This window comes from Cydia fagiglandana, chromosome 21 (genome assembly GCF_963556715.1).
Source record: "Cydia fagiglandana chromosome 21, ilCydFagi1.1, whole genome shotgun sequence".
Classification (NCBI taxonomy): Eukaryota; Metazoa; Arthropoda; class Insecta; order Lepidoptera; family Tortricidae; genus Cydia; species Cydia fagiglandana.
This window is the reverse complement of record NC_085952.1, coordinates 13,711,463-13,739,322: the sequence shown is the minus strand read 5'-3', so window position 1 is coordinate 13,739,322 and position 27,860 is coordinate 13,711,463. Positions and strand designations below refer to the sequence as shown.

At 35.6% G+C, this 27,860-nt stretch overlaps 1 protein-coding gene across 2 annotated transcripts in view; it reads right to left on the bottom strand.

Annotated features, from left to right (window-relative positions):
* Positions 1-12,197: 12,197 nt before the first annotated feature.
* LOC134675193 (octopamine receptor beta-2R-like) overlaps positions 12,198-27,860 on the bottom strand; it is a 257,371-nt gene continuing 241,708 nt past the window's right edge. The window contains exons 4-7 of one of the 2 annotated variants that reach the window (XM_063533396.1): positions 26,007-26,273; positions 25,213-25,389; positions 20,467-20,725; positions 12,198-12,889 (exon numbers count right to left, since the gene is read on the bottom strand). In XM_063533396.1, the coding sequence (XP_063389466.1) occupies positions 12,212-12,889; positions 20,467-20,725; positions 25,213-25,382 (1,107 nt within the window). In that variant the 5' untranslated portion in view covers positions 25,383-25,389; positions 26,007-26,273 and the 3' untranslated portion in view covers positions 12,198-12,211. Of the gene's footprint in view, positions 12,890-18,241; positions 19,538-20,466; positions 20,726-25,212; positions 25,390-26,006; positions 26,274-27,860 lie in introns of those variants that run through there. The other variant, XM_063533395.1, reaches the window with a different exon arrangement.

Genomic DNA, 27,860 nt, shown 5'->3' with positions numbered 1-27,860 from the left:
ACCGTCTACAGCTTTATTATATGTATAGATAAATGATGTCTATGTCTATGTCTATATTTCTATAGAATAACCTAGTGTAAATTTCAATTGATAGCGTGACGTGACTTAAGCGTTTGCGTTTAGTGTCATTTTGTATCCTGGGATATTTAGTTTCCAAAACGTCCCGCTTGGTGCGCTGTTCAAAATCCTATAGGAAATGAGACGTAACGCAAAACACGAACGCACGTCACGCTATCGAACGAAATTTACACAATGAGAAAAGAGGGCCTACCGCGAACCACGTTCGATGTGCTGCCCCTGTCACACTTACGTACGAATTCACAAGTACGACAGAGAGAATCCCTCAGTAATGACGCCGTCGTTTGGAGTCTAGGGCGTAAAGCGGAAATAAAAATAGGTCGAGTGTCGGAGGGATTGCATCCATTTAATCATCGGAGCGGCGCATCAGCATACAGGGTGGAACATTTCTAGAGACTGAGCTGAAAGGATATAGGTACTTAGTTTTATATAAGTGATCAACAATCGAGTTATTATAATCGTAAAGCGATATTTGACGATGCGTGTTGCGGATGACATAATATGTCACATATTATGTAAATATGTAGGTTTTATTTTGAGGAAACCAAAGGTGATATATCTGTATGATGACGATTATGACGAAGCATGCGCTGTGGATCTCAAGGTACCTATGCTGTTATTATTATATGTTTTTTTTGGGGTCAATAACTAATAAAGTTTATCACATGAAAAAAAATCGTAATGCTAGGATTCAAAGATAAAAGAATAAGTATCGTTAAAATGAAATATGTTTATATCAGTTACTAAGTTATTTACATTTTAAATTGACACAAATGTCATGTCATTCATAGGATCTACTTGCTAAGGTTGATGCATACAGATTTTTGCACTAATGTTTAACAAACTATATCTCAAAAGCGGTTAAAAATATTGAGGTGAAAAATAAAGTAGATACCAGAGGCGTAACTAGGGGGGGGTTGGAGGGGGCACGTGCCCCGGGCGCCGTCCAAGGGGGGGGCGCCAAAATGGGCAAAATACCTCCCATAGAAAATGGACCAGTCAAAATGTAGGACACAGCCAAATTTTTTTTTCGTGACTTGCTCAGTATAATCCTAAAACCTCCCTGGCAACGGAAATGCAGTTATTTTATAGCCACCCTGTATACAGGATGGTCCAAACCTTGACGTCAAAAAAATTTTTTAGAATCGTCGTCGTGGGTTATCAGAATATACCCCATGTATGTTAGCCGATTTTTCGTAGTTTACGAGTTTAACTTTTAACTTTTGTTAAGAAATTCCGGGGTGAAGCTTTGCTTTGCTTTTATGTCTTCTAATAATTGTTCTTTAGGTCCCTGTAAGACACGACATTTGCTTTTGCTTTTAGTTGTTGTATATAGCTTGCTCGTGGTTTTCCTCTTCCTCTCCTAGCCTGGCCGAGGACCGCGAAAACTGGCGCATACTCCACCGACAAGAGCCATGCTCTTAAATTATGATGATGAATAATTGTTCGTGGTATTTGCACTGATAACATGAAATAGCGATGGGGAAGTGACCCCATAAAATAATAGTAGAAATAACAAAAGAGGACTATTTTTAATGAATTACTAATTTGGAAGCTTTCCACCTCAGTTTCTTTGACCGGCGACTATGAAAAATTAGGACTATTAAGTATCCCTTTTTTGACCTTTTAAAAAAACTTAGGGTCTAGCAGTTTCTAAAATATTAAAAAGTCCTTGAAATCGCTTGTATTTTTTATTTATTTAGGTAAGGGCAACATCTAAGCTTGACATGCTTGAACGTAAAAGTTTGTCTTTTTTTCCCAACTCAGCCAAGGTGTTTTTAGGGTTCCGTACCCAAAGGGTAAAACGGGACCCTATTACTAAGACTTCGCTGTCCGTCCGTCCGTCCGTCTGTCACCAGGCTGTATCTCACGAACCGTGATAGCTAGATAGTTGAAATTTTCACAGGTGATGTATTTCTGTTGCCGCTATAACAACAAATACTAAAAACAGAATAAAATAAAGATTTAAATGGGGCTCCCATACAACAAACGTGATTTTTGACCAAAGTTAAGCAACGTCGGGAGTGGTCAGTACTTGGATGGGTGACCGTTTTTTTTTTTCCTTTTTTTCGTTTTTTTTTTTCATTATGGTACGGAACCCTTCGTGCGCGAGTCCGACTCGCACTTGCCCGGTTTTTTTAGCAACTGCGCCGTTTTTCAAGGATTATGTTACAAAAAGAAACATTCAATAAAGTTCAATACTTAGTTTTTTTTTTATAAATTAAATCTTCACCCCAGAATTTCTTAACAAAAGTTAAAAGTAATAAAAATCATTTTTTTATGTAATAGTCAGCAAATGAGCAGACGAGCCACCTGATGGGAAGCGGTCATCGTCGCCCATGGACATAAGGAAACATCACAGGAGCCACTTAAGCGCTGGCGACTCTTGAGAACCCTAAATACCCGCTTCTTGAAGTATCCCATGTCGTAGCGCAAAGGAAATACCTCAGGAGGCAAGTCATTCCACATTCTGCACGTTCTGGGGAGAAACGAGCGAGATGCCCGCTTATTCTTGGTGTGCCATGTATCTAAGAAGTGAGGATGAACTTTGCTCCTTTGGCTGGAGGTGCGGTGATAGAAACGAGACGATGACACCAAATCAAAAAGTTCTTCCGAGCACTCCCCATTATACAAACGGTAGAACATGCAAAGAGAGCCAACGTCTCTCCGAAGGCTAAGAGGTTCTAAGCCGTCAGTAAGTTCGGGATCGCCGACAATACGAACTGCCCGCCGTTGGATGGAGTCAAGAGGAAGGAGCTGGTATTGTGGGGCGCCAGACCAGAGATGAGAACAGTACTCCATATGAGGTTGAACCTGCGCTTTATATAACAAAAGCCATCATAGTGCGATAACTACGCAACGTCAGCTAACATATTCTGATAGCCTACAGCGTGAGGAATTTAAAAAAATGTTTGGACGTCAAGGTTTGGACCACCCTGTATAAGACGTGCCGTGCTAACATCGCTCGTTCTGTGATACTAGAATGTCATGAAAAACCTGTGTCGGGTATTAAGAGCATTCTATCCAGAGTTTCGGTGTGGGATTGGGACAATTTAGTCCAATTCAATCCCACCAAGACTCAATTTTGCGCGTTTAGCGCTAAGAAAACCTCATTTTTCAAGGCACAAGCCTTCCCATGTCAGGGAGTATTGGGAGCCTCGGTGTTGACATCTTCATCAGTGACGTCCAATAATATCGTAGACACCTTGCTGGGTAGCCTGCGCTCGTATGCAAAAAAACTCGGCGTGCTCAATAAAGGGAGGCGATACTTTACTCTGGGGTAGACAGATCCCATTTATTGAGTACTGCTGTCACCTTTGGGCAGGAGCATCTGGATGCCACCTTGGACCCTTCAAATCAGCCCAAAGGCGCGCTGTACCTATGAATAGTCTACTCACAAGCGATATTGAACCTTAAAGGTAGACTTCCGAGCAAAGCGGCTCCGGCGACACTAACGCAGCGACACTGACGCGGCGACAGAGCGATAGTATTATGCAGTATGGAAATGTATGAACTTACTTCCGAGCGCAGCGTCTCTATCGCAGCGACAGTGGCGCCGCGTCAGTATCGTTCTGCGATAGCGGCCGTGCTTCGTCTGCGCAAGCACTGTCGCGCAGTCGCTGCGATCGCACGTGGTTTTGAGCCTATGTCAGTATTTAAAATATCTAAAACATGAATATTAAACCGACAAGAGCTCCTGAATTTGTCATCGTTCTCGTTTAAATGCTTTGTTTTTCAAGATGCTACAAGTGCCTTCGTCTATTCTACTTTTGAAAATTGAGTTGGGTAGGCTTCGCTTCATACTGTAAAAGTAACGAAGGAAAAGATCGTGATCCTCCTCTTCTTCTACAAATATTTTCATAATTGATCGGTTTATCATAAGTATATCAAGTCTGCACCGTATGGAATAACAACTGCGACTGTCGCCGGATCGTGCCGCTCGGAAGCGAATCTGCGTCAGTTAACGCTGCGACACTGACGCAGTGGCTCTGACGCTGCGGCCGTTGCGTCAGAGCCGCTTTGCTCGGAAGTCCAGCTTTAAGTCTAAGGAGATCTCCAAAAAATAAGTGTATAAGTTTTAAAATGGTCGGCATGTAACGCCTCTAGAATGTAGACGTCCATAGGATGCGGTGGCCTCTTACCATCAGGTGGGTCGTAAGCTTGTTAGACACGGATGTACTAATAAAAACACTTATTTGTCTCAGTTAAAAGTTACTAACTTTAATAAGTAAAAAAGTAACCCTTTCGTTAGTTCATTTCGTTTGGGAGGGGGGGGGGGGGGGCGCAAATTTGGTGCCTGCCCCGGGCGCCATATCTTCTAGCTACGCCTCTGGTAGATACGTAGCCTAAACAATCCCTGTTTGCATAAAAGTCCCTCATTTTCTTCCACCCGATATACACGGTGTAACATGAGTAAACCGAATAATTTTAATCACGCATTTCTGAGGTCAAAAGAAGTAAAAAATGTAATATGAGTTTAGTTCGCCAAAAAAATTTTTTTTTTGTTTTGTTTTTTCAGTTTTTTGAATGTATTTGTACATAAAAAATAAATTTTATTTGTAAACTTGTCACTTAAAATTGATTTTTACATTTTTTTTCTAAACCTACTTTTTGCAAAGTGTTACTTGTCACTTTTTGACATCTATCAATAAGGATATTTAGACTACGTCCCATAGCAGCAACATCACCATCAAAAAGGCCTTTTACACTATGTAACAATAAAAACTTGTTTTTTTTTTTAAATTAATAATATCTCTGAAACTAGGCGAATTTCAAAAAAGTTTATAGGACATTTTTGTCTCTAAATATGATCAGGAATACGCTGTTAAAATTATTCGGTTTACTCATGTTACACCGTGTATGTACAAATGTCGTTTTTACAAGCTTTTATTTAGTTTCACCTGACCGTTGTCTGTCTGTCTGTGTGTAATCAAATCTTGCAAGTTTAATTTGATCCACTTCCCGGTTTCCGATTGAGCTGAAATTTTGCATGCATGTATAAATCGGATGACAATGCAGTATTATGGTACCATCGAGCTGATCTGATGATGAAGACAGGAGGTGGCCATAGGAACTCTGTGATGAAACAACGCAACCTAATTGTGTAGGGGTTTTTAGAATTGTCTCGATGAGTATTAGTTGTCTGTCATAAAAAAAGTACAGTTAGCGATAAAATCTTGTCCCAAAAATGAAATTTTTGCCTAAAACTTATTATATGTATACATACAATTTTATTTACTCTGCTAGTTTTATCACGTAATCTCTATACAATCTCAATTTTTTTGAATCACTGATGAGTGATGCTGGATTGGACATATCAATCCATTTCCCGATTAAAACGCGCTAAGTAATTATTCGGCCTAAAATATTGGTTACATTTACATCCGCTGAGTGGTTTTATGTGGAACTACCCTTTGATTAATATAGTCTGACAAATCAATTTTGTCAGTAGAAAAGGCATGATATTCTTTTTTTTCTGCTGCCTTTTCTACTGACAATGGCTTCCCAAACAATAATTAATTAAATTTTCATCATTCACACTTGCTCGTAAAAGATGTTATTTATCCTCGTAAAAAATGTATGTATGTAATGTATGTGTCGTATTTGTGTAAAAAATGACCTATAATATTTATTATTATTATTTGTCTGTCTTTCCATAGCTCGGGACCATGGGGTCCCGGACCTCTGGGAGGCGTGCGTGGGGCCGAAGCCAACAGCGCAGAGGCCCTTTAAGACAAATTACTCTAAAAGCAAGAGATACACGTGGCGGATTATTATTATAAGTCCCCGCGTACTTGTACAAATACAAATTTAATTCGAGTTTTGAACTCTTATAGAAAAAAAAGAAAGTTCCAAATTCAAAAGCGCATAAATTGACTTGGGTCGAGGTACGAGGTTTAGTTAGCGTCCGATCGTAGTAGATCGTAGTGTCAGGCATATCGTGAAACGTGAATCTTTCTCTCGTTCCCTGAGGACCTACCGCGAACCACGTTCGACGTGTTGCCTTCCTGTCACACTTGTAATTTCGTACGTAAGTGTGACAGGCAACACGTCAACATCTGAGTCGACGGAGCCCCGCTACGTTGAAGCAATGAAACTATCCTACCTATCTATTGGTTTAATGTGACTACGTGCCGTCAAAACATTACACAGGAACTTTACGATCTGCCTAATCTTACGATTGGCCGCCGACATTTACACGTAGGCGAATTGATGCGGTCTGTAAATACAAAATTTTGGGCTGTAATGTATTTTTTCATGACACTTGCTAGGCGATGCGGTCCGTAAATCCGAAATTTCGACCTAGGGATGTACAGTCAGCAAAACGATTACCTAGCTTAGCAACTCTGCATACATATTTTGTATCGTCGTCTAGTACCCACAGTTTTCCAGTACATGAGGTGCTAATTTACCGCACTAGTGCTATAATAAGCTCATTATGCAACTATGTCGAAAATTTAAAGAGCCATATGTACTATAAAACGTTGTCCGATACATGTGCGAATAGATAATTCGCAACTCGTGTCGATTTAAAGCACGTTCGGTCGTGTTTTAATTTATCGCCAGTATCGCCACTCGATGTCCTATTTTTCGCACTTGTATCGTGAGTGTACTATGTTTTTACAATAATATGTAACCATTGTGTAGTAATATTAGGTCAAGGATCAGATAAATATGAACATTTATTCCTGCTGTAAAACATAACCCTCTTAATATAAATGTGGCTAATGGAATCTAATGGAGTTGGACAAACGCCAATCTCTTCAGATTAGCTTCACATTATAAACAAACACAATAAAAATGGGTCGTTTTGAATGCGAGTTCAATATTAAAGTGAACTGTTTTGATTGTTTTTGAGTGTATGAAAACATTGATGACTAAGATTATATAAATAATCAGTTGACGATTTTATTAGCTCCTTTATTTAGACATCAAACGTTAGAAGAGTGACTATGGCTGTGTTTTTATAGGCGTGAATATTATTGACCCATTTTAGAATGAACTTTTAAGAACCAAGATACCGCCATATAGGCCAGTCAAATCAGATAAATAAATCAAAATAAAGCAAGCTGGAAATCATTTTAAATTTGCTCCAACCCAGGTGTGGATACATTTTGGGTGCCTTGGGAGATACATTTTACATTGGATTGACAAAACTACTCGATGTAGCAGTAACCCTAGCCTTGACTAGCCTAGGTTGTATGAAATTTGTTTTTAATTGTTTTTAATTGTTATTTATTTTTAAGTGTAGTTAAGAGCTTTGTAAGTGAGTACGCATGCACTCGCTATACTTACTGATTATTTATATTTAGTTCTGTTGTAGTTAAGTTTCTCTTAAGTGAAATGTATAATTTCTTTGAGAAAAATAAAGTTCTATAAACCTAAATTTGGTAACGAGATACTTTGACGCACGGGAAAGGACATAAATAGGATAATTTTCATAAATTATTATCATCATTTCTCGCCGACAAAGTTATTAACGTGAAAAGCTATAATATCAAAATTTGTAAAAATCCCTTGGGGCTTGCTTGCAGAATAAATATTTGAATTTTTAAATATAAAGATGTCCGTGAACTTCGAGCAACACGGAAGGGAGGCGGCATTCGCACTATTTCCCCTCTGCCGAGGTACAAGATTAGCGCGTCAATAAAATCTAGCGCGAGTAATAAAACTAGTTGCACTTGGATTTTTCACTAGACTGAGTCCAGACGCGCGCGTGAACACTGCTGCACAAAAATGCCTGTTTGCTCGGTTTTTTGTTATAAAAAGAGGTCGGGGACATCAAATTTACAAAAAGAAAGAGTTACATTTCACATGTAATATTTTTTTTTACATATCATACGTTTAATTACATTTAAATACAATTATTATATTTTAGTCTCAAGTAATTGTTGGATTTATCGATTTTACTCGCTCAGTACAAATTGCGGATCGGTAGAGCGACAAATCCGACTTCTCATCTCTCAGAATACAATGACATACTTCAAAGAAAATGTGTTAGTGTGCGTGTTGTGACACTAGTCACTCGTCCGTACACAAAAAGAGATCGAGGTTTGCAAGATTTGTCTTTGACGTGTGTCATTTTCTATGTATTTGTGTCGTCATTACAGAGGGCCTACCGCAAACCACGTTCGACGTGTTGCCTCCCTGTCACACTTACGTATGAATTTACAAGTGCCATAGAGAGGCAACACGTTGAACGTGGTTCGCGGTAGGGCCTTTGATTGGATTTTGTATGTAAGTGTGTGAGAAGTGCGACTGTGTGCACCTTCCCCCCGCGAAAAATGGCAGAATGATTTGTACGGTGAGATATCGCTTGGGCCCCTCCCTTCCGACGTGTCGGAAGCCGGTGTTGCTCGAAGTCCGTGAACGTTAATTCAGAACCCCGTGTAAATTTAGCGTGACAAGCGTTTGCGTTATGTCTATTTTAGTAGTAGTAGTAGTAGTAATCACTTTATTGTACACAACACAGGTTTACAAAAATAAATTACAGTAATGGAAGTACAAAGGCGAACTTATCCCTATAAGGGATCTCTTCCAGCTATTTTTGCATAGGATTTTGAACAGTGGGCTAAGCGGGACGTTTTGGAAACTCAAAATGCCATACCATACGCGTACACACGTCACGTCACTCTATAGAATGAAATTTAATACTAGGTGTACTGTCTTAGTTTGAATATAAAGTAACTGTAAAAATGTAATCCTTTGTTCAATACAGATATCAAATGACTCCACCAATGACCTCATGAACTCCAGACCATTAACCTTTCCCACATTCTATAAAATACCCTTTAAAAGTTCAAAAGACCCTTTAAAGGTTAACCTAGGGTGACCAGACGTCCCAAATTTATCGAGACGTCTCAACTTTGAGCTAAATTTGGCTAGTAAGTACTTACCTAATTTTAGGATAACCAATACGGAAGGTCTAAACACCGTAGGCTCGAGTGACCAGACAGATTTTAAAGGTCTATTCTTGACCTCATTTAGAGACTCTCACATAGGTATAAGGTTTTCTGAAATCGGTCTTGTTTTAGAGATTTGTTTCTGTAATAATTCTGTGAAAAACGCTTGTTTGGCTGCGACGAAGAAAAACTTAACTAAATGTTGATTTTTTTCCCATACTTATAAAATATCGACTGACATTAAACGACAAAACGTAGATAATCATTTTGATGTCAAAATGTATGTTTAAATTGGCTTGGTTTCTAGATATATTTGAAAAAGAGCTTTTAATCGGTCACTTGAAATTGAACCTTATACAGTATACGGTAAAAAGATTTTCAGGCCATCCGAGTTTTAGTTATTCGATCTGTTACCGATGTGATACTGATCTGTCAGTGTTTTATCGGAAACAGATCGAATATCTAAAACTCGAATTGGCCTATTTGTTTCATCCAGTCCACACTTTCAAATGTGACATACATACATACATCACTGGCTCAGTGACCCAAAGAGGATCTTGGCCTCTGACACAAGAGAGCGCCATTCTGCCCTATTCTGCGCCACTTCACGCCAGTTGGGTATTCCGAGGGCGGACAGGTCTTTTTGGGACAGGTTTTTTTTAAATGTGACAGTCCCGTAAAATAATATGTGACCTGCTAACCCTACCCGCCCTTTCGAGGCGTCAGTGAAGATTAAAGGTACAGTCCGCATGCAAATCTCCTGATGTATGGCCCTCGTCTGCTACATAAAGAACCTATCCGGGTTGACAAGTGATTAATGGTCTACAGACCAAGTTTGTGAGGGCGGCGGGAGATGCGTGTAACTGAGCGTTTTCGGTCTGATTCGAACTTTAACTGTCCGATTCGAACTTTAAGATACGTCAATTAATAGATCTAGAAACGATATGGTTTATATGTGTCAGTGTCAAAAGTGACTTCTTCTTCTTCGCGTTATCCCGGCATTTCGCCAGGGCTCATGAGAGCCTGGGGTCCGCTTGACAACTAATCCCATGATTTGACGAAGGCACTAGTTTTTACGAAAGCGACTGCCATCTGACCTTCCAACCCAGAGGGTAAACTAGGCCTTATTGGGATTAGTCCGGTTTCCTCACGATGTTTTCCTTCACCGAAAAGCGACTGGTAAATATCAAATAATATTTCGTACATAAGTTCCGAAAAACTCATTGGTACGAGCCGGGGTTTGAACCCGCGACCTCCAGATTGCAAGTCGCACGCTCTCACCGCTAGGCCACTAGCGCTTCTTCAGTGTCAAAAAAAAAAAGTCAGTGTCAAAAGTGACGTTTTTGTCTAATAAATCGTCACATTTGACACTGAGTTATCTAATCCATATCGTTTCTAGATCTATTAACTGATGTATCTTAAAGTTCGAATCAGGCCTTGTCAAAAATTTGCTAAAGATACGATATGATCGGATATGTTAGTGTCAAAAGTGTTTGTTTGATGAAAAATCATGATCTTACGTAATAAATAAAACACAAATAATGAAGTAGGTGTAAGTAAGTAAAAAAAACCACAAAATAACACATATAATCTTAATTTAATGCATATGTAATTTAGTTAAATTGTCAATTTCCAGAAACGAAAATTAAAAATAGTACCTACGTTTAAATTAGTATTTAATATATATTTTTATGTTAGGATATATTTATTTTATTATAACTAGCGACAATAATATTAAGTTCACTGTAAATATTACTTTTAAAATTAATGTTTATCTAATTTGTGAACAGGCACCTTCTGGGCGAGCTCGCTCCATCGTAGGCCACGTCTACGCCTCGGCTAGTCTGTGGCCATGAGTAAACCCATGCATAATAAAAAAAAAAAATATATCTTATATTAGTGTACAATAAATAATAAAACTTTACTAAGTATAATAATAATGGATGACAGCCATCCGGCAAAAAACACAATTCAGGGAAATAATGATTTCTGTAATACTGTTTATTTATTACTTTAATTATTACAAAAAATACAGTACTAAACTATTATTTAATTAACATTTGCTCGATTTTAGTATATTAGCTACATTTTATTATGTAAATAAAAATAAAATAAAAATGTTACTTTATACATTTTAAAATAGCGTGAACATTTAAGTTCTTTTTCAAAGCGATATTGTTCCTTTTCCTAATCTAAAGCGTCATTTGTCCCCTTTTTTAAAATAAAATTAAGTTTCTTTTAATATTACGTATACTCTACAATTAAGAATATTACATTCTATACAATTATGCACTTAAAAACTTGTGTTATGTTTAAAATGACTGTTATTTTCGACAAAACTTCGATACAATTAAGCGCACGGAAAACAAACATTAATGAATATAATAAAATGCTTTCAGAAAGCAATCAAATTGAACGCATTAAAATGTCGTGAAATGGGTTTAAAATTATGAAATTAAAAATAAATATGTTGGTTATTTCCTGTAATGTTATAGTAAATATAAAGTACATTTTTTGTCTGTATTTTTATATTTTAACATAGATACTGTAAAGTTCAAATAATAATTATATTAACTATTTATATTTACCTAACATCTAACTTAAAATACTTATTAAGTGTGAGTTTTGAAACTAATAATTCTTATTACGTTAAAATAGGTTTTTTCGTGCATGACAAATATAGCATTTCAATCCTCTGGTCTTAATTTTAAAATACCTAGTATTTAAATTATAATATTAATGACTATTTGTACCTATGTTTTGCCTAAAATCATTATTTTATATAATTTTCTTTATTTTACAATAATGCACAAATTGCCTACCTATAGGTAGGTACATGTAATTCTTACATAACTACTTAAATTTCAGTACCTACTTACGAATTTACCTATCTGCTGAGAATTTAAACTACGTTAAAAGCTCAGGAACTCAATTCTGATTTTACAATTTGTTACGGTTTTGATCTTATTTTCGTATGACCTTGAAAAATTCTCACGCTCATTGGTCCATGCGAAATGAAGAGAAAGTCGTGTTTGAGATGCGCACCTATCACCAAACGATCTTTAAAGTCATATCAGTCAGTTCCAGAATAACAATGACCTTCTGTGAAGCTGTTACTTAAACCGTTTCAATAATTAAGTAGATAATTTAAAAAAAATTACTCTACGGCCTACTGATTTTAATTTTTTTCTAAGCGCTTCTTACAACTTTGCTACATTTTATTCCCAATTTCAAACGTCTGAATCAATTCTTCGTATAGAGCTTGACATCCTCGTATGGTTAGAACCTTGTCTATCCAAACGCTCTTGAGCATCCAAATCCAGCGCATCCTTCTTGCAATAACTACAAAAAGCACAGGCCAAAGTATTCTTAAAAGCACTCCTAAACTCCTTATTAAAATACGCATAAATAAGAGGATTAAGCACCGAATTGAAATATCCAGTCCAGAACATTATAGGATTGATAACCTCTGGATATTTGCAAGTGTCACATAAAGATGTCGAAACGTAGAATAGAAAAAATGGCAGCCAGCATATAATGAATGCTCCCATGATGATCCCTAAAGTCCTTGCTGCTTTATACTCCCTCTTCATATTCAAGATATTTTTGTCTTTAATATCTCTTGAATGTCTTTGCATTAGTCTCGTATGTCCAGCAATAGCTTTCTCCTGTCTGTTGGCTTCTCTAAAGATAGCAACATAAGTGAAGATCATGATGGTACAAGGGATCCAGAAGGAGACAGAGCTGGAGATTACAGCGTAAGGTTTGTTGACGACCCAGTCGCAGGTCTTGGTGTTGTTTTCTCTGTATTGGGCGTGTTCGGCGGTGGTGTAGTAGCCAGTGAAGATGGGGGCGTAGGAGATGGTGACCGGGCTGAGCCAAGTCGCTGCTAACATGATGAAAGCCATCTGGAAGTAATGGTTTTACTAGATGTAGACATTATAAAACTAAAAAAGCGGCCAAGTGTGAGTCGGACTCGCACACGAAGGGTTCCGTACCATGACGCAAAAAACGGCAAAAAAATTGTTGTATGGGAGTCTTACTTAAATATTTATTTTGTTTTGTTTAGTATTTGTTGTTATAGCGGCAACATACATCATCTGTGAAAATTTCAACTGCCTAGCTATCACGGTTCATGAGATACAGCCTGGTGACAGACAGACAGACGGACGGACGGACAGACAGACGGACTGACGGACGGACAGACAGACAGACGTCACACAGGACAGTGGATTCTTAGTAATAGGGTTTCGTTTTTACCCTTTGGATACGGAACCCTAAAAAGTATCATGAAACCACCCCATTGTACAGTTCAAAAGCTTCCAGATATAGTGGAAAATTAACTGTAAATATCTTCGTTCAGAGGCGTAATTTTTAGTTTAATGTCACAGTTATTTTTTACAGAAATAGTAAAAAAAACTAAAAGAAGACCAAAAAGATGATTGGTATTGATTTATTGATCGTACTTAATTAATCATTGAACTTGTAGACTATAGCTGTTGTATGTGATTATTTTACGGTAGGTGAAGATATTTTATTATTATTATAATAATGAAATGGCTGAATATGAATTTTATTAGGTACTTAGATTGAAAAGGGAATGCCCTTTTGACTTCTTTACACACGGTAACACTTTAATATATTTCCCGTCCACTTACATTTAGAGCTTCCTTGGTTGTAAACTGAAATAAATGTCATATACTAAGAAAAAGTGACCAAGGCCTCCAGTGCCCCAGGCTGGAACCGAACCAGCGTCCTCGGCTATCGCGGCGGGTGCCTAAGCCACTCGGCCACCGGGCCACAGCGGCATAGGTCGAATTTTTCCAAGTATATGCACTTCTTACTGAAGGCTTATGGCGCCCCCTGGCCATCCCTAAGGTAGAACAGTATGGTTCGGACCTTCTAACTGGATCACTCATGTGATACCGAGATCCTTAGTTAGTTCACTGTTGCATACCTTTCAGATGAATCATTTAGCCCACCTTTCATCATTTATACCAGAGCCCGATCCAAATTGCAACAGCTTGTTAAGTTTTTGAACTGGATAAGATTAAAAGCATGACAAGTCGTCAAATCTGAATGGGGTACTTGGTCTATTGAACATTCGGTTACCACACATTGGCTTTTATTATGCATAATAAAATAACTTTGTGTTATTACTAATAAAATATTTGTATTTCTGTTTGTAAGAAAGCTGTATAGATTTTTAATTGAAATAATCTTCAAGAAATACTATAAAAGTTTGTACATAGTCAAGTATTTTTTTTAATATACGTGTCTTATACTTTCCTCGTATTCAAAATAAAAATAAGACGGTTTAACTGTAGTGAAAGGTACCATTTTTAATCCCCATGGGTAACAATAGGGGCTATAACATGACAATTGTAACAAAATGGCCTATCGGCTCGATTCGGAAAATGAATTAGATTTCTACTAGACTTCAACAAGTTACGATATGGATAATTTAAAGTTATTTCTAAGATAGATATGTCAAATTTGACGTTTCCGCGATTCTGGAGGTCCTCTTGAACGATTTCGACAAGTTATGACTTACATATCCAACCCACATCCAGTCGATATCTAATGTTGATCTAGTTGATCTCTAAATCGTCTCTAGATCTTGTGGTTATCTCGAAATCCGAATAGGCCTGTATGTGTGGTAACCGTATCTTTACGTAGACGCTTCAGGGTGTTAACATTATGTAAATCAAACAACAACATATTATATACGAAAGAAATCGTCGTTTATTTTGCAAAAAGCATTTGATTACACGCACGTTATTAGGTAACATACCTAATGGCTATACCGCTCCTTTCATCTGTTTATTAAACAAGTGAAATAACATTGTTTTATTTCCCTCAAGCAGTTACAAATACAATATTTAAAATTAAAATCAATAATTTAACATCTGCAACTAAGGGAATATGTACAACTAATAAATATTTAAATTCACCTTTGGATGATTAATATTACAAATATTCATTAGAGAGTCAATACATTTCAAATATATGATAAATATTACTTTGTATGTGTTTGCTCCTAAGTAATAATACTATTACAAAACTGATAAATTATTTATCGAATTTTTAACATTCTAGGCTATCACAGTCCAAAATAGGATGTAACAGAAATACTTAATGAATATATGAATAACCATTAAAACTAAATAAATAAAGCATTACGCTGCAGTCATAATTTAATCACACAGTTATATTAAATTGGTTAGAAAAAATACAGTTTAAAATTAAATGAAAGAAAAACGTTAGAAAACATCGCTTACTTCTCAAGTACTGGGTACACGCAGTTTGCGCACAAGTTGCGAGGATTTTCATGCTGAGGGCGCCACTGAGCGCAGGGCCATGGGGGCTAAGCTGGAACCCTTGAAAGATTCCTCGAATTTCGTGCGCGGACTACTTGTAAAGTGTAATTCTATAGAACTTACCAACTATGTAGACAAACCGCCATATTGAAATTGTCTCTGAATGATGAATTTACTAGTGATTTTTGTTTACATAGGTAGCAAGTTTTATAGCATGACACTGGTAATAAAAAGAATATTGCAATACACAATGATTAAACGAAAAATCTTTTTTTATGAACTATCGATGTGAAACATTAATGTTTAAATTTTAATGTTGATACCCATATAATATATGCTATTATTGTATTTAAAGTTATAATATTGCTGTGTTGTTAACATTTACCTATATCGTTAACCAGGCTAAAGGATTCAACTAAGTTTTATGAAAATCGTCTAATATTAAAAATGATAAGTATCTATGGTAATGCCATTTAACAGATATTTACACATTATTTTCACATTTATGCATTGACTACAAAATACTTCAAGCTAACACATATTATATATTGTTTGAGTACATCAAGCTAGAAGGACAAAGATAGAAATTATCAAGAAATATTGGACGGATATCAACCAAATTTCAATGTCAAATTAATATTATTTGTAAGATGTTAAAACATTACTCATATAGTTATGAATATTATCGGAAACATTAAGGTCATAAGTGTCATAACATAGCTTTAATAATAAATCAACACGTCATTTAAAGTTACATAAAATATGAGAATGTTAAAAGTTAGTCATTTTGTAAAAAATAATTCCGTAACAAAAATACGATTTCAGATATGATTTTTTGTTAGAACATAGTACATCTAAAGAAGTCACAACCATTTATTATTACTTTTTTTACATTTACAGCCCATATGCGACATTTTTAATTTAATATAATGCGAGAACCAGTGACGATTGAAAATTCTTAAAATGACATACCAAAAAGTTACAAGGTTTACTTCTAAATAGTTCCTAACTACCTATTATTTTAGGAAATTTCCTATAAATATTTCCAATGATACTTCATTTTCTAAAATACACATTACGTTTGGGCACAGCTCTACAATATTATTGATGCTAAAATTTTGGCTAGTAATAAAATTGTTAAAAATTCGTTATGTACCTAATTTAATTTCAGAATTCTATATTAGTTATTTAATTATGTAAGTTTTGAGCCTTAATTACTTATTCAAAAGGAAGACACATTTAATTTACATTAGCGTTTTTTTAAGAGGGCAAATAAATGCGTTAAGGTCGAATCAAAACAATGTCCGTTAATATTATTTTGCAGACAAAGTGTTTCATAGCTGTATTATTAAAAATGTATTTAATTTTAGAAGAAAAGGCATTGTATAAAAAAAGCAAGATTAAATAATTTGTTTTACAGACTTTGGTCATTTTTAATATTGCAATAGATGTTGCACTAAAATTTTATTTTAATAATAACTCTCACCCAAACTTTTGTTTTTCTGCCTTTGACATTGTGTTTTGTATTTAAATGTTCAAAAAGAAAAACATCTAAATTTTATTTAATGAAAATGAAGTTAAAAGGGAAGCCAAGATACAGAATATTTGCTATAAGTAAGTTAGTCATTTTATTATTTAAAACCCTACTAACTTTAAAACAGATTTATTTTGACACAACACTGACACACCAAATCTAACGGATTTGTTAAAAAGTTAATTGTAGCACATCGATAATTATTTTAAAAATCGTTTTTTTTTTCTATTGAAGCGTTATTTGTCCCCATATCTTTACCGTATCTTCCTATTAAAGTTAAAATAAAATAATTTTAAAAACTAACGACTGTGTACATTATTATACTAATATCTACACCATGATTCCTATATCCTAAAATCTTACTTCTATTATTCACATTTCTGTTTCTACTATTTAAAATATTTAATAGCATCTTCAGGTTTAAAGATAACATAAAAAAATTATGCTTAAGCAATAAAATTTAACACAAGAAATCGACACAATGGTTATAACCAAATCGAAAACAAAACCTGTGGTAAAAATTTATAAGTACATATAAAAACAGAACCATTCAACAATATAAACTCGACTGAATTATTCAGTATTTTTAATTACTACTATATAGTCTACTTAATGTTATACCTAATTAACACAAATCAAAACTGACTAGTTTGGTTTCTTAACTCAAAATTTGTTTAACTGTCTAAAATTTTATTAAAGTGATAATTTAAAATTGTATCTAAAAATGATTCCCGTTGTTTTAACATTCTTCAAATTTAATGCCATAATCTACAATTTAAAATACTTTCTTTCCTTTTACTTTTTAGTTTATTTTAATCTTTATTCATCATTTCTCTTAGGCTAGGGTTTTTATAATATGAATATAAAAGTAAAATATAAAAACACTTACAAAACAATAAAAAATACATATAAACACATTATAAAAAACCTAACCTAGGGTGCCGCCAGCAGCGGGGCAAGGCCCAAGCTACCGGTGGTCAGGGCTGCAGAGAGAGGAACCGACGTACTATCCGCGCCGTGTCCAAGATCACCGCCTTCTGCATCTGTCCCTTGATCCAACCACCTAGCGAGAGTCTCTCGAGATGTTGGTCGAGACTCTTCGCTATTAAACCGTTCACTGAAACGACTATCGGGACAATGATCGTCGAATCAACATCCCACATGGCGGTTATCTCGTGAGCCAAGTCTAGGTACTTACTGGACTTGTCCTTCTCGGCCTTCACGAGATTCTCATCATGGGGGATGGTGATGTCAGTTTAGTTTATTTACTATTATATTTTTTAAATATAATTTCAATTTGCTATTTTCTAAGTGTCGTATTTATACGAAACTTTATATTCATATAATTACATCGGTTCTAAATCTAACATTTAATTTAAATATTTATATTAGTTTTATCTAAAATTTATATTTACATTTTTACTTTGGCTTTCAATCAAATGAATTAGGCCTCTAAAATATCTATCAGCCTATTTCGGCATCCACACTTTAAATATATTTCTTTACATAAATATTAAAGTAAAAAATAGGTTAAATTAGCTGTACAGAATCAGGTCACACAGAGTCAGGTCTGTTTTTATTGGTTATTACACAACTCGTTAATTAAGATGTCCACTTCAGAATGAACAATGAACATTAATTAATTACATTTAAGTTCCAGTCAGTAATTACGCGATCTGAAATTCCAGTTCTGATATTGTTAGCCCTGATTAATTTCAAGCATTGTTAGTTACAAATTAAATTAAACAACAAAGAAAGGACAAGTAGAACCATTACAGACATACAGTTTACAAAATATGCTACAATTTCTTTTACTATTTCCCTACTTATCCTTACTAAAATACTTTAAAGTTCTATACACATTTTTCACTGAACTATCAGTCACGACTAATCTAAGTACACTGGCCATTCGTTGACTACTAGGGTTACACACTTGACTCGTTAGAGTTTCTGGGTTTTCAAAGTGATGCCAGGTCGGATGCCCGTCTTGAAGCCGCAGGGACTCTCAGGTTCCCAGAACCACGCCGATCTAACCTCTCCATGGCATCCAGATCCGATGCGTTCCTTTTACAAAAGCTGCAGAACGCGCACGCTAAAGTATTCTTAAAAGCATTTCTAAAGTCTCTGTTGAAATACGCGTAAATGATTGGATTTAGCGCTGAATTAAAATAACCAGTCCAGAACATGATAACAGTCAGCACTTCTGGATATGTGCAGGTTGTACATAATGCTGTAGTTATGTAGAATAAGAAGAATGGGAGCCAGCAGAGAATGAATGCTCCCATGATGATCCCTAACGTTCTTGCTGCTTTATGCTCTCTCTTCATCTTTAGTATATTCCTATCTTTGGTTGGTGTGTTTGCATTTATGTGCAAAGCACCATTTTTATCTCCGACTTCTCTTGAATGTCTGTGCATAAGCATAGCGTTGCCAGCTCTTGCATGTAGCGCCTTTTCCTGTCTGTTCGCTTCTTTGAATATTGCTAGATACGTGAAGATCATGATCGTGCAAGGTATCCAGAAGGATATCGAACTAGATATCACGGCGTATGGCTTATTGACTACCCAGTCACATTTATGGGCGTTCTGTGGAAGCTCTCGCTCGTCTAAGTGTTTTTTCGTTGTGTACCACCCCATAAAGATTGGGGCGTAGGATATTGTGACTGGACTTAGCCATGTAGCTGCTAACATGACGAATGCCATCTGAAAGCAAAAAGTGTTTTGAACTTTCTTTTTCTTTTTTTATACCCTTTAGAGCATCCAGCTTCATTTTTCTTACTCCGCATGCATTACTTGATGATACCACAAATAAAATATTTCATGCACTATTTTTACCGCAAAGCAAACAAGTCTTTTTTTCTTTTTTTACCATGCACCATTTTAAACACCCCGCATGCCTTCAATAAAGCAAATAACCGCAACCAAATCAAAGAAAAAAAAATATTAACGCGTATGAACATGTTCAGTACCGATTTCATATAATAACATAATAATTTAATTCAAACAGAACTCATTTTACTTTATTTCGTTAGATTTTAAAACGAAGATAAACTCAATCCAGAGGAATAGAGTCGAGAATATAATTTTCAACTTACACCTAGACCAAGTAAATCTTAACTAAAACACAATTTGTGGCCAGAAAGCGGCGGAGCAAAGCACAAATCATTATTGCTGTCTAGGCAATGGCGTTGGAATTAGACCAGTGAATTTCGTACAAATTGGGTCAACGGCATACTTGTCCTTTTGCCAAGTGCATTCGCTTTCAAATTACTTTGGTAAAGGATAGTACAGTGTGAAAATTCTCACTACTATTTTAAAATATAAAACTACAGTAATATTTTTCAACTTTAGCTCTTATGACCCAACTGTGGTTTTCATGTTCTCAAATAAAACAAGTTTAGTTTAGATGAAATTTATCTTTAAGGCAAAATAATTTCCTAGTATTCAAAAAGTGCCCGCTCCAAAATTTCAGAAATTCTAATCTTAAAGTTGGTTATTGCTATTCAAAAAGTTGTTTAGAACTCAATTTGAAAGATTATATCATGCAAATTCTATAAACAGATAAAATAATGATTATGAACGTTACTGCAAACCAAAACAACACTAACAACAAAAATCAACCAAATAATTACCTTTTTAGTCATCTTGATTGGATATTTCAGAGGCTTGACAATGGCGTAGTATCTATCAACCGATATGCAACAGAGATGCAATATCGAGGTGGATGTGAAGTAGACGTCCGAAGAGTTCCATAGATCGCAGATGACGGAACCGAACCGCCATTCATCGTAGAATTGTACGCTGAAGTTAAATGGCATGACCACCATAGCTACGAGGATGTCAGCGAAGGCCAGCGATACTACGAAGTAGTTTGTGATGACGCGTAGTTTTCTGTAAAGAAAATAAATTCAGAAAATATACCTTCTTCCGTGACACATTTAACCAAACAAAAATGCATATTTTAGTGACCAATTTAGGATTTAAATTGAAGACTTTAATGAGATATAAAGATTAATTACTAGGAGAAAACGAACCTGTTTTTATTTAAACGATAACGGTGGTGAATTTAAAACTCACAACCATAAATAAAATGCAGTTAAAACTAAAGATGATAGTAATGTTAGCGGTAATATTAATGGTTACCTATATAAATAGTCACAGCGATAGTAATAAAACAGAATGATAGCAATAGTAATATTGATAATAAAACTGACATTGGTAGTAATGAAGGTGACATAGTAATGTTAGTTATGGGTCAATTTCACCAAACGAGCATTTTTATCTAATTTCCATGGAATTTTGAAATACCAACATTACACAAAAAAAAAAATGCTTAGAATTTGATAAAAAATATAATAAATATTAATTTTCTTATGGGATAAAAATATTCATAAAACTATAAAAGTTATTTAAATTTAAAATTTTGGTCAGGGCACGGGAATTAGTGTGTCCATGGAAATTAGATTTTACTAGGACGGAAATTAGAACACGGCACGGGAATTGTTTTCTTAACTTATTTTGGTACTTAAAACTATTATTTATGTATATTTTAATCTACAATAATATACTGCAACCATACTGAAGTGGCATCGGACATATTTACCTTCTTTAATTTTAGTTTCGTACGACAAATCTACGAAAGTATGTTACACTAAAAACTACGTATTTGACTAATCCTTTCCTTTATTTTAATGGCAACTAATCTCTCTTTCTTAGTAAAATGTACATATTTCAAAACAATACTTTGAGTAGTTTCGTAAACTTGTCCGCCTTTACATACAAAACTATTCATTAAAAAGTGTCACTATGTATCTGCATGTAGATAGGTACAAGGTGTATGATACTAAGAAATAGGAAATTATAGTCTTATAGGAAATGATACTAAGAAATAAATAGGGGCACAGTGAGAAGAAGTTATTGTGTAAGTTAATCTGAAGAAATCGAATATGCTGCCTTCATAAATTAATAACCCAAAAAATTGTTTGAACACATATGAGGTAAGGTGGGGTAAGACTATCACCGGGGTAAGACTATCACTTGTATGGAATCCTCATACTGTTAGTCTTGCCCCGATCAAAATAAACTAAGTTAGTCTTACCCCGCCTTACTTTACACATAGGTATACGGGGTGTCTCTGCCCTGCGGGAAAATCTTCAAAGTGTAGGTTGGTTAAGTAATTTCTCAAAAATATCATAATCTTCCTAAAAAAAACTTGCTTACAAAATACCCCCTGGCACTGACTAAAATAACCGACTTGGTTTCACATTACATCCCAAAACTTTTTTGTAGTAGAGTAGAAGAACTGCGTTGCAAGATTTGCATCTTTTTACATGAATTGAAATGATCCCATCTCTTTTTGTAGGCTGTCCTTCTTTTCGGGTAAACATACCCATACCATACTGATTAGGGATTGCAATCCAGCAGCGTTTTCAATCCAGCTGGATTTTTGCTGGATCGGTATCAATCCAGCTGGATCCAGCGCGGATCCAGCAGTTTACCGATTCTTTGAGCATAGCAGACACTTAGCACTCCGGCCCTCATATTTTTTTTAAAGTAATACCATAGTTTTTTTATCACATCCTCGTCCATTTTGACATTCATATTAAATGATTTTTGTATACCTACACAAAACTTAAATTTTAAACGAAAGTTCACACGCGGTTAAATAATCTAGCAACACTCACGATAGGAGCTAGAAAGTCGTGGAGTAACTTACTGCAAAATAAAACGGTCAAGCAGATGGCGTCGTATTCTCACGCCGATAAGGACCCGACAAAATATATAAATGTATATTACACAAAACAAAACCAACTAATACATTAAAAAATGTTGGCTAGCGGCATATTGCATAATAATACGACGGTATTGTCAATAATACAAACGTGCAGATGGCACGCAACAGTAAACTTTAAGAAAACATCTATATTCGGGCGAGTATAGCTATATGCAAATTTACCTACACTAGTAGATTTGGGATGGGCTGAGCGCTGGAACGCTTGAACCAACAGTTTTTATAAGTTTTTGCAAAGTTGCGTGTGTAGTTTATTGATGATTTTTTTTAATGCGGATGCGCAGCGCTGGATCCAGCGCTGCCTGCTGGATCCAGCAGACCGAAAATAGCGCTGGATCCAGCTGGATTGCTGGAAGCTGGATCCAGCAATTGCAATCCCTAATACTGATACTATGTATATACATATCATAATACATCTTTATTCATACTCACATCGTCCATCGTAGTGTACCTTTACTTTCCCTACTAATTGTAAGAACTAAAAGGTAACGTTGTTATCGCATATATTTCTATAGGATTACAAACTTAATTATGCAGTTATCTTTAGAACGTGACTAATATTGCAGTATTTTTAGATTTTTATTGGCTTAAAAAGCTAAAACCTAATTACGTTTCAAATTTGGAACTTGTGGGTATGCTAGAGGTACCTTAAAATAATATTGATTGAGAGTGATTGTGCCAGTGACAAAACTAAAGGGATTTTAAAGTGTATTAATTCTTAGACTACATGCTCAAATTAAATGTTATTTAGATAGAATGTTATTGAGATTTGATGGTACGGCCGTGCCACGTTGTTTTGCTCGACTTGGCGGCGGCACTGCCGTGCCCCCAGATCCTTTGTCCTTCTTCAGGCCTCAAACTATCTCCATGCCAAATATGTATTATCAAGATGATATTGTTTCAGCGGCTTAAGCGTGACGAGATAACAGACAGACAGACAGAGATACTTTCTCATTTATAATATAGTAAGAATAGGATATATTTAATTTTTCTTGTACCTATTAGAAAAGCTAATTTATAACAACTAATCTATTAAACGAGCAATTCTTGTATATATTTCGGGGATCTAGGAAACAGCTCTAAAATTTGATCATATATGGGCGTTTTCTGGGATGAAAAATCGATCTAGCTAGGTGTCTCTGGGAAAACGCGCATTTTTGAGTTTTTAGGTAGGTATAAGTTTTCCGAGCAAAGCTCGGTCTCCCAGATATTTAAACTTTATACCGCTTACGCTGTCAGCTGTCAAATTTACAAAATAAAACCATTGTAAATTTGATTCATTTTGTTTCATGTAACCTTAGGTACGGGTATGATAATATGTAATAATTCCAAAAATAGTTTTATGTTTATATAATATTTTAATATTATAATATGATAAATGAATAAGGTAAGGTGGCGCAAGACTAACAGTACGAGGATTCCATACAAGTGACAGTCTTACCCCAGTGTCGTCTTACCCCACCTTACCTTACGTATTAAAATTGCCCGTATTATTCGGGTCCACCCTGTAAGTATGTACTATAGTACTTATACTAAAAAACCGTTCATAGATTTTTGTACATTCTCTGAGATTTCCTTAAATGTAAAATAGAAAGATATACGTCATATTATTATTACATATAATATATATTCAATGCCAATATATATATGTAATAATAATATGACGTAAACATTGCCAATTAACTTACAGTGCCCCCAATTAAAAATTTATTGACAATAAATGTAATACTTTCTAATTCCCGTGCCACTTAATCAGCTGTTTTAGGTAAATATTCTATGGGAATTAGGGCACGGAAATTAGAATTCGTAATAAAAAAATTCGCCAAAAATTTAAATCGTGTTTAACCAAACTGTTATGTTATCGCTTACATAAAGATACATAAAGGGCTCCTAAATATGACAATTGTTTTTGAAAAGCTATGTGGGAAATAAAATTTATAAGGGGCATCGAAATTAGAAAAAAATTGTCGCCCACCCGGATTCCGAAATACTTATGCGATTTGCTCGATCACGCCGCGGCTTGACGTACATCCGCTTGCTTTGAGAATCGGCCGAATACTGCCAGTACAGGTGAGGCGGGACACGAGGCGGTTCAGATACAGACGTCGGCTGTGAGAGCCCTTTGAGTTTTGCCGACGAAATTTTACTCGCGCGCTCGGACAAAATTTAAACTTCGATCACGAGTTATTTACCACAATGAAGTTAATAGTGTATGTGCTCAGTGATAGTAAATATCATCTAGTTTAAGTATTTGACACTAAATTAGTGATACTAATGTAGAATTTTTCGTAGGATTTTTCATTATGCTCAAAAGTAGATTCCGGACAGGGCACGGGAGTAGTAATTTGAGCCTTTAGGTATTTTTAAGTGTACTCTAAAAACCAAATAATCAGTGAATTCATATGGAACCCGGTGTGAAAGTGTGGCTTCTTTATGTAAAAAAAAAATGGTAAGTATTATTTGATGCTAACCCGCGATTTTCATCACGGACAGAAAAAAAATCGTGTTCAGAAATTGACCCTTATCAGTGATTCCGATTGAAATGATAATGATATTGTTAAAGATGATAGTTTGAAAAACACCGTACCTATGTCTCATAACAGAGACGATGACAAGCAGGTTGCCAAGCACCGCCATGATGACGATGAGCAACAGCACGCTGACACGGAGCTTGAAGAACACGCCGGAATCTCCGGCGTCGGTGACATTGTTGGCGCTAGCATTGGCGCTAACGTTTTGGAAGATTTCATTTGCCATCAGTCGTCTGAAAACGGTCCTGTAGTTAGGAAGGATGTTTGACAAATACCTGTTATTGACTTGTTCTTACTAACGGTGATTTTTATCGCACTAATAAATAAGGAAGAGCAATTAACGACTTTTAAATCGTTTTAAATTTTGACTCCTTGCAGTTTAGTTAACTGTAAGTAGTCAAGTAAAGATTAAGTGTCAACTATGAACAAATGCATCAGGTAGTTAATCTTGATTTAATTGAAACAAGGTAAAATAGATAAAAAATAACGTTGTGAAATATTAACTGTCATTTGAATTTTGTTTTGCTTTTGGCTTCAACTTGAATTGTAAATAATCTTGTGAAATAATCGATATCATACCAAATACATCTGTAGCATAAGTAACATACATCCTCGATTGTCAGTAAAACTTCGATTTGTCAAAATAAAGTTTTAACTATCATGGGATGGGAACCCTTTTTATAGGCCTGTGGACAGCTAGAGGTTATAATAGTATTACAGGTGATATTTATCCACCACTTAAATATTCTAGTAGCTTTTATGTCGCTTTGTTCGTCTACAATAAGAGAGCGCACCTTAACAATATCCCGAAGTCGAAGAGATGCCCCCATTATTTACGTTTATTACCCACCTTTTATATCGCTCGTTTTATTTTCGCTCCCAAAATTTCTTCCAAAACTGCGTTGGAACTCCTTTTTTGCATCGTTACTTGCTCTTAAACAATCCTTTTCAATTCACGTACCATCTTCAGTTGCCTTTTTTTCTTCACTGTCTCACTTCTAATGTTCTCATAAAACTTCTTAACATACATGTTTACTTATGCCAGTTATGTATTTCTGTTGAATCCTTACATTGAGTCGCAGCGCTTGGGTGTGTTCCTCCATTTTCAAGGCATTTTCTGTAACAAGGAAAAAAGCGAAATTAGGACAAAACGTCGTGATAAATATTCATTTGCAATTCTGAAAGTAATATACATACGGCACTGACTGCGGTAATAGCCTCAGTGCCAAATGGAAACGAGTTCTTTTTCGATTGACGAGAAAATGTTTCTAAAAAAAATATGGCTTGAATTTCGTTCACAACGACGCGTAAATATGCAACTTTTAACATTTTTAATCAAATTTATCTTGATTCTTAAATTTTAAATAAATTTACACAATAGCGAAGGCGGTTTAAGAATCACTAAAGCGTTTTTCATTGCTGTTTTTAGTTGGACCTAGTTTATCTTAACCATTAGTACTAAGTGTTTGTTTTTTGTTAGACTAAGTAAACAATTTCTGTACAAGTGCGCAAAAAAGGTACTTAAGTCTGCTTCCATCCAACTAAAGCACTTTACAAGAATACAAAGGAAAATATGTTTAATATATATTTTTCACTTATTTCAGCATAACTAAAGCAAAAGAGAATATTTTGTCGACAAATTAATGAAGTATCATATTTAATAATATTGTCATTTTTCGTTAGCTTTGTGGAGGTAATATTATATTATCCTGAATCCTGACTTAGATTTAACAACTTCTTACTGTTTTATTAGGGTTCCGTACCCAAAGGGTAAAACGGGACCCTATTACTAAGACTTCGCTGTCCGTCCGTCCGTCCGTCCGTCTGTCACCAGGCTGTATCTCACGAACCGTGATAGCTAGACAGTTGAAATTTTCACAGATGATGTATTTCTGTTGCCGCTATAACAACAAATACTAAAAACAGAATAAAATAAAGATTTAAATGGGGCTCCCATACAACAAACGTGATTTTTGACTAAAGTTAAGCAACGTCGGGAGTGGTCAGTACTTGGATGGGTGACCGTTTTTTTTTTGCTTTTTTTGTTTTTTTTTTTGCATTATGGTACGTGCGCGAGTCCGACTCGCACTTGCCCGGTTTTCATATATTATTTTGATACAATTTTGAATGATGGATGCATGCGAAATGAAGTCGTGTGTGAGATGAGCGCCAGAGGGCCTACCGCGAACCACGTTCCTCCTCCACCTCCCTGTCACACTTAAGTACGAATTTACAGGTGCGACAGAGAGGCAACACGTCGAACGTGGTTCGCGGTAGGCCCTCTGTTACCAAGACAATCGTCCAGTATATAAATACCATCAATACCACCAGTTTTGACATTGACATATCCACTCACGTCTAAGTAACGTTTTATGCATCTTGCTCGTACTCGCATATTAGTGCAAGCGAGATGTATAGAAAGTAATTTACGTAGACGCGAGCTAATAATAATATGTCAATGTCAAAACTGGTGGTAGCCATACAGGTCGTATCGAAATCCGTTAAAGTTTGTTAAATCTGAATCAGTCACAAGTTAATAGTACGTATAAATATTAAAAGCCGCACAATTTAAAACAATAAGCTTAATTGACAGCCGCTTGAATGATAATGAAAAATACCAGAACTTAATAATGGTACAAATAAACTCGGTAATGAACATTCTGACGTAGAAACATTCCAATTAGGAGACATTTTGATGGAGCCA